At 42.2% G+C, this 12,659-nt stretch overlaps 2 protein-coding genes across 10 annotated transcripts in view; one reads left to right on the forward strand and one right to left on the reverse strand.

Annotated features, from left to right (window-relative positions):
* MYO9B (myosin IXB) overlaps positions 1-3,704 on the reverse strand; it is a 45,106-nt gene extending 41,402 nt beyond the window's left edge. For 5 of the 6 annotated variants that reach the window (XM_074808771.1, XM_074808770.1, XM_074808767.1 and 2 more), the window contains exon 1: positions 3,623-3,704. The gene's annotated coding sequence lies outside the window, so the exon portion shown is untranslated. Of the gene's footprint in view, positions 1-2,997; positions 3,095-3,622 lie in introns of those variants that run through there. The other variant, XM_074808768.1, reaches the window with a different exon arrangement.
* Positions 3,614-12,246, forward strand: HAUS8 (HAUS augmin like complex subunit 8). 4 transcript variants are annotated; one of them, XM_074808781.1, is made up of 12 exons: positions 4,412-4,449; positions 4,531-4,601; positions 4,689-4,744; positions 5,045-5,141; positions 5,826-5,939; positions 6,451-6,533; positions 7,173-7,250; positions 8,316-8,474; positions 9,422-9,563; positions 10,618-10,759; positions 11,405-11,512; positions 11,870-12,246. In XM_074808781.1, the coding sequence occupies exons 1-12, from the start codon at positions 4,433-4,435 to the stop codon at positions 11,880-11,882; spliced, it is 1,080 nt and encodes a 359-aa protein (XP_074664882.1). In that variant the 5' UTR covers positions 4,412-4,432; the 3' UTR covers positions 11,883-12,246. The 4 variants fall into 4 exon arrangements, with proteins under 4 accessions (XP_074664886.1, XP_074664885.1, XP_074664884.1 ...); XM_074808785.1 differs by lacking the exon at positions 4,412-4,449 and adding an exon at positions 3,614-3,630 and having other exon boundaries at positions 11,405-12,246; XM_074808784.1 differs by lacking the exon at positions 4,412-4,449 and adding an exon at positions 3,795-3,915 and having other exon boundaries at positions 11,405-12,246.
* The last annotated feature ends 413 nt before the right edge of the window (positions 12,247-12,659 follow it).

Genomic DNA, 12,659 nt, shown 5'->3' on the forward strand with positions numbered 1-12,659 from the left:
TTGTCTTACCTCACATCACAGGCACATACAGTTCTTGTTAGCTGAACATAATTAATTTTAATTTTTTTCCTAGTCTTCCAGACATTTGTAGATTACCTGAAAATTGCTTAGCATTCTAGTAACACTTCAATATTTTTTTGGTCATCAAAAATTCTGTTGGACTAAACTTTAGATCCTTGGCTTTCTTTAACTGAAAGCTCCTGGCTTTTTCTACTCCAGAAGGAGCAGTTCTGAATGGAGCATGCAAATTTACAACACATTTGTTACTACTCTTTGTAATCAACCCTGCCAGAAAAGTTACTGCCACAGACTGCCTAACAAAGGAGAAGCTGGGCTGCAATGCAAGTAATGCAATGTAATACAGGAAAATGTCAAAGAAATTACCTTCATTACAGGCAGTTCCTTCTCAGTTACCTCCTCACTACTCCCTATGGCCCTTGAGATCCTGATCCCAATCTACACCCTCAAAGCACCCAAGATGCAGACCTCTACTTCCTCTTAATGACTCAGATGCACAATTTAACCTCAAGACAAGGATATCTTATCAGGTCTATAGTGACATTAAAGGTCTACAGCATGTTATTACCTCACAAAAAAGTGTGATGTCAGAGTTACAGATGGACACTTGAGTATGATTCAGAGGAAATGAAAATGTTGCCTTGTTGAGAAAACAAGGAATGAAGGCAAAGAGTGTAAGTCAAAAGAATCTTGGAGACTATTCTCACCAGCTTTTGTAGTTTTCTTAATTTTATCCTTAATAGCACTATAGCTGTCAACAAAGGAAGTAAAAAAAAAAAAAAAAAAAAATCTCACTGCAATTACACTGATCAGAAATTCTCTTAAGAAACTTCAGGTTGAACTTTTGTGTGAATAAGAAAAAAAAGGGGGTTCATCAGAAGAACCTGTACACGTCAAAAATGCCTTTAAAAACACTTTTACTATTAAACGCTGTTGGTGTTCGAAGGAAGAGCAAGTTTTTCTAGGATCTGCATTGAGTTTCATTTGGTAACCAGATATAAACAACACAATAAAGCCTAGATAAAAGCAACTCTGTGAGCCATGCTTAAGTTAGTCGATACATCAAGAAAACATGATATACCAGAAACAAAAACCTCTGAATTTTCATTTACTGAAATAAAGACACTCCCAGCCCTTTCAGAAGGCAGATCATCTATTAAAATAGCCACCTACTGAAAAAAACAAATCCTTATCAGCATCTCAGGCTTTATAACTCCTTGATATTAGAATAAGTAGATCTTGTTTCTTAGAAAGGTGATTAATAAACACCTTCAGACTTCACATTCACAAAAAAGTACTGAACCACAGACTTTCTGTTGAATCATGACTTTTTTCACTCTTTTCCTTGACTGTTGAAATACCTAATATTGTTGCATCTTTTAAGAATTTTTCCTTTTTAAGTGCCTAAGAGACACAAAATGTGGTATTTGACAATCCAGCGAAGGAAAGGCCATATTTAGCCGAAGTAATACTGAACTACGTTCATGAGTCAAACAGTTATTCATACACAGGATTATTCAAGTGGTATAACGTTTGAATCATTATTTGTCAGAAAACTCAGTCTGTACAAAGCACGAACCTCATTTAAACTTTTATCAGCTGCATTTACTCTTCCTAAATTATTCAGTTCTATAAACGTTTTAGATTCCACAGAAAAACACAAACCTGAGTCTTCCCACTCTGATTAGACTATCCATTTGCACAGACAGCTACCCTGTCACTGCACAAACTACAACATTCAATTGCTAAAAAGCTTTTTGTTGAGACAAACGTTCAAGCACAGAGACAGAAAAAACCTAAACCAAACCCCCAAACAACCCATGTTGTTCTACAAAACCAGTTCCATCACATTAGTGAAGTAACTCCTAAGTTTTATGCTAATAAGTAAACACTAATGATTAAGACAACAGCCTTTGATGCATCATCCTGAAAAGCAGAAACAATGTTACTGGACTTTACACGTAGATAGGTAAAAAATCTCATTGTTAGTTCAAAGACAAAAATAATCAAGAGTAAGTCTTTTCTAAAAAGAGCCCCAACGAATCCTGAAGCTAGCATGAATTTACATATGCATTAGAAGTTTCCCATACCTCCTCCCCTACATTAAATGAGTTTGTTTCTGACAAAATTCCATGTTAAAGACACCAAAGGCTTAGTAAAACTTGATGGGTGTGACACCAATATACTAAACCGGAATGCAGGGTTACCTCACACTGTAACTTTAGGGCAAGTACTTCAGTCATGTATTCCAGCTAACAGACCCGAAATCAGAGAGCTTCTAATTACCCATGACAAACTCTTATTTGCAAACAGCTAGGTAGACAAACCGATACCGATCCACCTCTAGGAGTAATGTGGGAGGATGCTGATGACATCTTTGGAAGGCTAATTGCATTTGCCAGAAGCCTGAGATCATCTCCAGCCCTTTACTACATTGCCACGCATTTCCAGAAGGTGAAATCAAAGAATACTGAACTAATTTGCATTCAAAGTACTTCTCACTTTTCACAAACAGGACTTACAATTAAAGCTGGGGAAGAATTTTGCCAAAATACTTATGGAGTAATAGCCAACAAGGCTAGACATTATACTGGGAAGTCATCTTGCGTTAGGATCACACATACCTGTACCAACAGCACGGTCACAAGAGTCATGAATCAGGATAGTACTCTGCTACTTTTAGTCTACAAACATGTAACAAAAAGATGTTCCCAGCTTGCAAAAGTTTTACTTTCCAGATTGCAAAACCCAACTTACTAAAAAGACACAGCACTACCAAGATAGAAACAGCTAGAGGCGTGCATCAATTAGGCAATGATGGTCACCACGATAAAGCACGACCTCAACACAGCAGCAGCAGTGATACCGTCAGGAGTTGCCCAAAAATAAAACAAAGAAACAAAAGAACCCAGAGAGTTTTAACGCTTTTTTTTGAAAGATATGGAGATATTTGTACGAAAGTTTACAGGCTGTTCATACCGAGAGTTAGAGACATCATGTGAAAAAGCCGAACGCTGCATGGTTGAAAGATCAGTAAGCAGGAGATGGAAGTTAACCCTGATCAACGGCAAGATCTTCCCCCTGCGCATCGCCTGAGAGACGGGAGGTGCGGACTGGCGGCGAGGCACGTTCCTTCCCTTAGGGCATGTCCAGCTCTTGGGGCACATCAGATGTAAAACGAATCAGCGGCAACACATCTGCCCCCCCGGCCGCTACAAGCCCACGCAGCCGCCCAGAAGCCAGGCACAGCGCGGCTTCAGCCTGCGCCTCGCCCCGGCCCCGAGCAGCGCACCCCTCCGGCACCCCCCGCCCCAAGGGGCGCCCCCGAGGAACGGCTGCCGGCCCCAGGCTCCTGAGGGAAGCGGCGGAGCCCCACGGCTCCCGTCCGCCAGACCCCTTTCCTCACACGCAGAGCTCCCTGCCCGCCCCACAGCGCCCCGGGGCTCGGCGGGCAGCGCCGTCCCGGGGCTGTGTGAGACCCGGTCACTGAGGCGCCACCACCACAGAGCTCGGCCACCCGTAAAGGAGGAAGAGAAGGAAAAGAAGAAAGGAAGGAGAGCGGGCGCCCATCGGGAGCCCCAGGCCGCGCTTCGCCGCCGCTTACCTCAGCCGGTGGGTGAAGCGCTGGCGACCAGCACCGCCGCCCGCCACAGGCCCCGCCGAGGCGCCGCTCGCCACTTCCGGGTAGGGGGAGGCAGGGCGGCGCCCATTCAGCGCCGCGCGCGCACTGCGCATGCGCGCTCCCCCCTTCTCCACCCCGCGGCGGGGCGGGAGGCGCGAAGTGTCGCCCTGGGGTTGTGGCGGCCGGTGCTCGGTTCGACTCGGCTCGGCCCGGCCGCCTCGCCCTCGCCGGCGGCTCCCAGCGCAGCTCGGGAACGGGTGCTCACTGGCAGCCAGGTGCTTTCTGAGGCAGGGCCCTGCGGCGAGAAGTGGGAGTGGGTGGATTCCTCTCAAAACCAAAGAACCTCAGCGCTGTGTTCGGCTGGGAGCGTCGCCTCCCGGCGCCGTGAGGGCTCCCGCTGCGGAGGCGGCGGCGTTGCTGGCGCTCACCGCCCTTTTCCAGCGGTTTGTTAGAGCACAGGGGCAGCGCAGAAGAGCCCCCGCGCAGTGTTTTTGGGGTTCGCCAGCTGAAGCCTTAGAGTGTAGCCGCCTCTCGCCAAAGGCCCAAGGAAAGAGCAGTGCTCGCGGTCAGTCATGCTGCGGCGTTGTCAGGCCCTCACTTCTCGCTTTACCCCGGTGCTGAGGGGAGCGTAGCCCGGGTGGGAGGCCTCCCCCGGAGGGAGGGAAGGGCCCTGCCCCGGGTGGGCCGGCGGGGGCGGCTTGTTTCAGACCTCCACGCCGCCAGGGGGCGCGCGGCCCCCTCGTCCCCTGGAGCGCGGGGGCGGTGCTGCGCCTGCGCGGCGGTTCGAACGGGATGGCGGCGGCGGGAGGGTGAGGGAGCGGGCGCGTCTCGCCGCCCGTCTCCTCAGTCCTTTCTCGGTGCCGTTGTCATCTCTCGCTCTCTCTTTGCAGGATGTCCGCGTCTGCGAGCGACTCCAGCGCTGTGGTGGCGGGCGGAGAAGTGCCGAAGCCTAAGCGGAAAGGTAGCCGTGGGGTGAGGGGGGAGCCCGCTCTGACTGAGGCGGGAAGCGAGCGGCGGGCCCGGCTGAGCTCCTCTGCTTCTTCTTCAGGAGGAAGAATCGTGAAGTCTCGCTATCTGCAGTACGATAAGAAAGACGCCAAGAAGGTATTTGGACGCCTCGCTGCCGAGCTCGGGCGTCGCTCAGCAAAGGATAGAAATGGCGTGAGGGGCAGCTGAGACTTAAAGCAGAAAATGAGTTTGCTGAGGTTATGAGGGACTCGTGGTGTATTACTAGATGCTTACTGGGATGGGAACTAGGGACTGAACTCGGGTGACTTGCAAAAGCACCAAGACGCCCTGGGATTGTTGTCGTTGTTTATTGTCAGCATTCGGGCTGGAGGTAAAATGTGTTGCTGATCACAGTTACTGTTTATGCTCAGTCTTAATCTGTTTCTTGATTGTCAGGATACTCCATCAAATTCCTTTTCCACATCTACTGGTAAACCATCTTCTTCAACTAAATCAAGATCAGTTCTTACTCAGAAATGTACAACTTCTGCTGGTAGGTTTTACCAGAATTTAAAAGCTTTTCTTTTGTGAATTTGTAGTGCCAGTCTGTGAAACTCTTAACAACTCTAAAATGCTGTTAAAAAATACTCTGTATTACTTGCATCACTACCAGTTATTTGCATTCAAAGGGAATTAAGAAACTTTGGGATTAAAAGGTGTAAACGTAAATGCATTAAGTTCTTGTCTGGATGGTCTGATAGAAAACTAATCTGGAATTGAGTAATTGGGTTGTCTAAAATAAGCCTATTTCTTGCCTTCTGCACAGGCTTTGAGCTAATGTTTTTACTATGCCCTCACCATTGCCCTGCTTTTTTAATTTTAATCTTTTTAATAAACCCAGTGTAAATGACTGAAAATCCCTCTCTGAAAAACAGTTCACTTTTGTTTCTTTTGCAAGAATTGCAAAAGAATTTTCAGGTTAGACCTTAACTTGATTTGAAAATCCTGAGGAAATAACATTCTCTTTTCACATCCGAGTGTTCTTGTTGAACAATGTTTAAGAGGATAACATTCCGAACTACCTTTCTCTAGGTAAATTAGGGAGTATACAAACAATGTATGTAAAGTAAACGTGTAAAAGTTTGCTTAAGGTTGCCACATATTAGTGAAAGCGTATATTTGTGAATTTGCACAGAATCTGTTCTAATTTTAGTTTGATAACCGCTTCTTTCTACAGGTGTTGTCTCTAGGTCGTTAAGTCAGAGTAGTTTTGAGAAAGGTGACTTGCAGTCCACTTTACTAGATGAAGATAAACTTGAACGACCACAGCTTGATTTTTCAGCAATTGGTGGTAAGATTCCACTCCTACTCAGTTTTTTGTTTTATTGTTTTTAACGTATGTGCTGTAACTTGATAAGTAACCTTTGTATTCTTCTATACTCACAAAAGGATTTTTGTCAAATAAGGTGAATGTTATTTCAAGTGTCTTTAAGCAGAGGTAATAAGACCTTTAGGGTTTAAAATAACCTCTCGATTTTTAGTATCCTTTGGGTGCTGTGTTCTTTTTGTTTAAGATCAAATATTGAAGAACAAAGTACTCTCAAGTCTTTGTTCCTATAACGATGGATATTAGATTATCAGCCCTTTTGAAAAAATGTATCACATCTATCTGTAACTGTCACTTAATGCTCATGATCCACATCTCATGAGTATCACCAAAGCCAGAAACAGAGCACAAGTCTTCTTTATGGGTTTACATAATAATTTTGAAATTATCTTTGCCTCAGGAAAACCTGATGGTATGTTGTCCCACCCTATATACTTTGGTAGAAAAGAGTAATAACTTTTCTGTTGTGATACAGATAAAACTGTCCACAAAAAGACTCCTGCTTCAAAATCTGATGGCAAAGGATCTACAGGGACACGTCCACAACCAAAAAAAGCAGTAGGTGTCACTGCTTTCCTTTGTTACATATATTTATTTTGAAATGCATGAAATGAAGATTTTTCTGTTTAATCTTGATAACAACTTTGAGGTCCTGGGATGATCTAAAGCCTCCTGGAAGAAGTCAGAGGATAAGTCTGTTCTACTGCTAGCAATGTTTGGTTTGTTCATCAGGTGTCTCAATACTGACCAAAGCTTTGCTTCTGTTTCCTGTGGTGAAGAATCGGCCCCAATTGTAGCAGCTCCTCAAGTGGATTGTTTTTGTATTCCTGTCCATACTTTTTAATTATATCACATTATCTTTAAATATTTTCTGATGTTTTTGCTCAGAAAACTAACATTGATTCAACCTAATTTGAAGTACCTTATTTAGGGATCTCATTCAATGTAGTGCTGAAACTTCGTGTTCTCTACCAGTATTAAGAAAATCTGCTAAAAATGTTATTAAAAATGGTGGAACAAAGAACAAAGAGGTATATTTAACAGGTGTTGTTTAAAAACCCAAACTTTTTTCATTGAGCTGACTGTAGATGATGATTCTGGACACAAATTGGACTCTCAGTCCAATTTATTTGAACATTGAAAAAATAATTGTTTAAATACCAAAATTGATCTCATATGTTCTCTTTCTTTCTGAAGGGAAATAGTTCTGATGGCAGATCTCTGATAGCAGAGCTGGAATCTCAGACACTGCTTTTAACTTACCTAAGAATAAAGGTGAGTCAGTCAAGTATTTGGTGTTTCAGGTGGAAGAATATGACATTGAGGAATTGTTTCTTTTCTTGTCTGTGCTTTCTGATCCATAGAAGTTAGATTTTTGTGACTTTATATGTTTATGGTTGTAAAACTGTATGACTTGCTTTGAAAATTCTTAGAATTCTGTGCTAGTTTATTCAGCTGGTGCTGGTTCTTCATGAAGTAGGGTGTGTCAGGTCTGGCTGAGATGGAGTTAATTTTCCCTGTGCAGCCTCCTAGTGCTGCACTGTGTATTAGTAGCCAGAAAGGGGCTGATAACACACCAGTGTTTTGGCTGCTGCTGAGCAGCACTCACCCAGCATCAGGGCTGCTTCTCCAGCTTCCCTGCCCCAGTCCCTGGAGGTGGGCAAGATCTTGGGAGGGGCCACAGCCAGAACAGCTGACCTCACTGACCAGAGGGAGCTTCCGCACAGTGTGGTGTCTGCTCAGCAGCGAGAGTGGGGGAAAAGGAGGAGGAAGGGGGGACATCACTTATTTACATTTGTCTTTTGAGCAACCTGTACCGAAGCCCTGCTTCCCAGGAGGTGGCTGGACATCGCCTGCTGATAGGAAGGAGAGAATAACATTTTCTGTTTTCTTTTGCTTTATTAAACTGTCCTTATCTTGACCCCTGAGTCCTTTGTTATATTCTAATTCCCCTGACCTGCAGAGGAGTGGATTGATAGATCAGCTTTGGTAGGCACCTGGCATCCAGCCAAGGTCAGCCCACTGCACAGGAGTGTGTAGACATTTTGGGAAAACCCTGAGTGAGTGTGTTTGGAGTTCAAGGTTGTAGCAGTGACTTTGTTCTTTGTTCACTCAGTAGCGTATATGCATATTTTTCCTTTATGAAAAATATTAGGGGGAGTAGGGGAAGAAGATGGAGGGGGGGGCTTTAGCTATAATGTACTGTGCTTATTGTGTGAGCTCTCAGATTTGGTTAATTGAAGCTCTCTGACCTGGTCTGAGGCTTACATTTGTTTATTCAGAATGTTAATTACTTAGATGTAGCATTACTTTGGTTGTGAATATTTTTGTGTGTAATAGGCAGGAAAAAATCTTGCTGAGCTGGAGAAAAAAACAGAAAAGAACTTGTTAATGTTGTGTGAAGAAAAGGAGAGACAACACAAGAAGCTCTGTGAGTTGAAGCGTGAAATTCTACTCAGAGAGAGAGAGCAGAAACTTGATGAAGCCTTAGACAAACAGGTAGGCTTCATTAAATACAGCAGAAGCATAAATTGTAAGGAAGCTCAGTTATGAAGTAGTCCTTTATCCAGAGAAGATTCCTCTGCTGCTCTGGCCTGCTGGGGTACAATTTTATGCATCTTAAACAAAATAAATATCTACTTCCTGTTGTGGCACGTAATGCTCCCTAGTAACTGAAGCAAATGCCTTTGTCACTTTTGCATTGTCCCTTGTGGATCGGCAGGAAGGAGAAGTTGGAGCTCTTGGGCAAGGGGCAGCAGCAGTGCACCGCTTGCCAGAGCAGTTTATAGTCGATGCAAGGGAGATGCAAGTATCTTAAAACCACGTGAACATCCTGCAGTTACACAATCAGTTACGGCTAGAGCCAAGATGCTAACCCTTAGATAAGAAGTGAACATCTTCTGTTCTTTATTTGACTTACATGTTAGACAGCAATAGATCTGCCCTGGTTGTATGAAATTCTTGCTAACAGGTTATCATAGAAGCTAAACCCTCCCCTCTTTTTCAGTATTTTGTTAGTTCCGTTGTGTCAAATTAAAAGGTAGCACTCTTTGAATAATTAATTTTCAAAACTGAACCTATGTTTGCTTTTAACAAATACGCATTGCAAAAATTAAATGGGACTTTTGTCCTCTGGTGAATACACTGTTAGCTACAGTCAAAGTATCAAATATAAAACACTTTCCCTGCTATGTTACTAATATCTCTGAGCTACAGTAACAAGGAAACTGGTGTTGACCTAGGTATTTTGGGGGGGTAGAGGAAAACTTATTGAACAGCGTGATAGCAGTATCACACCACAAACTTCTTGAATTCTTCTGTCAATGAGCATTTCAGATGCTACTTGTTTTTTTATTGACAATTTTTTTTTTTTATATTGAGCCAGGTCTGTACTAACAAAATGGCTGCTTTTGAAGAAGTGTTGGTTCATCATGTGTCTTTTTCAGATGGAAGTACTTTCTCCCCTTGTTCCTGTTTGTGAACGGTTTAAAGATCAATATAAAAGCTTTGCAGCTTCCCTGGATGCCACTAGACATGAATTGCCCATAAAGAATATTCACATAGAAGGAGATACGCTAACATACCTTGGTATGAAAATTTGCTTCATCAAATTTACTTTCAGAAATAGTGTTTTTTTGGTATGCTAAAATTCTTACATTGTTATTGCTGGATCTGTCTGTGGCCACTGGAGGAATTTTGTGTGCTCTTAGAGCTTGTATGGACGCTGGGCTGCAGTGTTAGTCACATGTTTTGCTATGAATAATTCTTGTCTCTGTTTAACCACTAAACTGCACTTGAACAAGTTTTTTGTCTTGCAGCAGGAAAAAAATCAACTTTCTAAGCTAGAGCAGTATTCACATACACTTTCTTTAGCAAGTTTCAATATTTTTTAACTGCATTCGTGGCATTCCTCCTCCTTTCTTGTTCCTAATGTGTGAGCAAGTTGTAGAAATACTGTGATCTCTTGTTTCTGTGTTGAGGGATAAAGTCACGTGGGTAGACATGCTCACATTTCCTGTAGAACTAGAGCTTAAATGTACTGTATTGTGTCTTGAATCGGAGAATGTTTGTTTAATAAATTATCACTTGTGTTTTGTATTGAAGTCTGGACAAAAAGTTACATTTTTAAACTGCTGGTCTGCAAGAAATGAGATTCTTAGACCATTTACAATAGTCTTGCTTGCAATTCAAATGGAAAAGGTTTATTGAAGAGCTTAGAATTCTTGTAAGAAGGCTTGCAAGGAAATAAATACATATTTTTGGTTTGTGAATGCTAAAGCAAGAGGACTGGATAAACTTTGTGCTGAGATGGCATGTCAATAGCAATATATGTAACTGGCCAAAGAATTTTTGATGTTTAAAACCTGTTTTTTCTCTTGAATTTGTCTTGTAAAAATCTTTGACATACTCTAAATGAGAGCTTGATTAGCAATTTTCATAGCCTGTTGCTGGTGTTAGTCTTCATAGCTAAAAATAATTTGGCTTTCACTGTTTTCTCATAGTGTGTGAAAGGTGAACAAGCAGTAGTTTTCCATCATCTAGTTCACCTGTTTCTGTGGTCACTGCAACTATTAAGTAATCTTGTTTTCACTAGTGCCATTGCATGCATTTTGAATACTTTCTTCAACATCTCATACTGTAGGTGAACTACAAAAGCAGTTAACTATCACACAGGAACTTCTGACAGAAATTATGCCAGGCCACTTAGAAGAAAGTGAAAAAACATTTAATGTACTGAAAGACCTTAAAGAAGTTTCTCAGAAACTGGATAAAGAGCTTCAAAGGTATTTACAGCAACCAGATGAAAAGACTCATTGGCTGTATGTTCAGGGGAAAATCTATAGTCTCACCAGAATATATCCAGAATGTATATTGGAGGAGGATTAATTGAGGGGGGTAGTAGCACTATAGCGCTAAGTTTAATCCTATTCATAGCAGACTTCTGTATTTCTGTCCCTACCCTACCTACAGTCAAAGTAAAGATGTTTGGAGTTTTTAGTTTGTGTATGCAAAGTGAACGGCTTTAGTGTGCCATTTTCTGACACTTTAGCTGAGAATCACAGGGAGCAATAGCAGCCCTGTTTTTCCTCAAGTATTGTGTCAACAAATATGAAGTATCACTGAGAGTGTGAGGAAGAGATAAAGCATGATAAATTTCCTTTCCCCTCTTCATTTCCCTAGAAGAGATTACAGCTAAAATCCTTGAAGATTAATAGACCATAAAGCCACATTATCTCCCTGTCCTGCAAACTGCCCTTCCTCTCCTCCAAATACTAGCCTTTGGGAAGAAAATTGACTTTTTACATTTTTTTCTTCTGATGGCTCCATGGTGGGAGAATGACACAAATGTCCAGGCGCATAGCCTTTGGGGTTAAGCAGAAGTTATTATCCTCCAGAGTAACTGATTTAGCTTGTTTCATTTGTTCCAGGAGCTTCGCAGAAGTGCAGAACCTGTCGTTTCAAGTTAGTAAAGAAGTTTCTCTGCATAACCAAAAAATATGTGAAGAGAATCATGGACTAGATGTTGTGAAACACTGGTACTTCAACTAACTTTGTGTATTGTTTTACTAAAGAGTGGATACTAAATCAGTGCCAGCAGACTTCTTGTATGAACATATAACTTGTCCGAATTTTCAGTTATATCAGAATATGAAACCAGCAGCATGTATGCTAACTAATGTAAGAAATGAAGTTTTCTTCTGCATGTTGTCCTATAAGGAGTCATCTTTTTTTAACATGAATTTGATACCTTTCTCATCACCTTCTGCCTTGACAATACTGAAAGGTAACTAACAAGAAATGTTATTCTTAGCAAATATGACCTATGTTCTTAAACTTCTTGGTTTTCTCTTGAAACTGGCTTCGAGTACACTGATTTGAATCTCTTTCCAAAGTAGTGTACCTTAGAGGGCAGCGTATCTTAACAGAGGTGAGGAATTGTGTATGTGGTCCTGCGCATTTCCTGGTCGCATCGGGAGGATCTGTAGGAATGTGCAGCGTGATCATTGGTCACTCAGTGAACAGCTTCTGGAGGAACTCTTAATTGTCCCTTCTGGATTGGCTGAGAGGAAAAGCTACGTGGATAGCAAATAATGAGGCTGATGCTTGGAAGGAGCCTGGTCGCTGGTAACAAGTGAAAAGTTTTGGTAACTTGTTGCCTAATTGTCTTGGAAACAAATTATTAAAATCATAAATGCTTTTGTATTAACCTGACACCTTCTCTTTAAGGACTTTATTTATTTTTAATAATAAAGACTATTTTCCACTGCTATATCAATAGCCTTCATGTTTGAATATCTTCACTGATCTACAGAAGATTTTGTTTCCATCTGGGCTTACTTAGGGCTCATACTACACAGTATGCGCAGTGATGGACTTACAGGCACTAACCAGTCCCAATGGCAAGCCGTGACCTACTGGCACCAACGTGCTGAGGCCAGAAGATTGTGATGTGGAGAAAAACCTCAAACCTACTTACTGAGTAAGTGCCTGAGAGTGAGTGTGCTGTTATGAACATGTGTGCCACAGGTTTTTTCAATGTACTTCCCATTTTTGTACATGGAATGCATGAAAGACATGTTCTATCCTGTATTTTTTTTTACCTGTGGAGCCTCCTTCTGTGATGGTTTTTCAAAAGCTTTGCTTTGTATTGTCTGTTTAGTGTTACATTTCTGGCTTAAGCTG

The sequence above is a fragment of the Strix aluco genome, chromosome 29, assembly GCF_031877795.1.
Source record: "Strix aluco isolate bStrAlu1 chromosome 29, bStrAlu1.hap1, whole genome shotgun sequence".
Classification (NCBI taxonomy): Eukaryota; Metazoa; Chordata; class Aves; order Strigiformes; family Strigidae; genus Strix; species Strix aluco.

Coding starts and splice junctions, on each gene's coding strand:
- HAUS8 (XM_074808781.1), top strand. Junction 4,745..5,044: donor ATAAGAAAGACGCCAAGAAG/GTATTTGGACGC, acceptor CTTGATTGTCAG/GATACTCCATCAAATTCCTT. Junction 9,564..10,617: donor AGATACGCTAACATACCTTG/GTATGAAAATTT, acceptor CTCATACTGTAG/GTGAACTACAAAAGCAGTTA.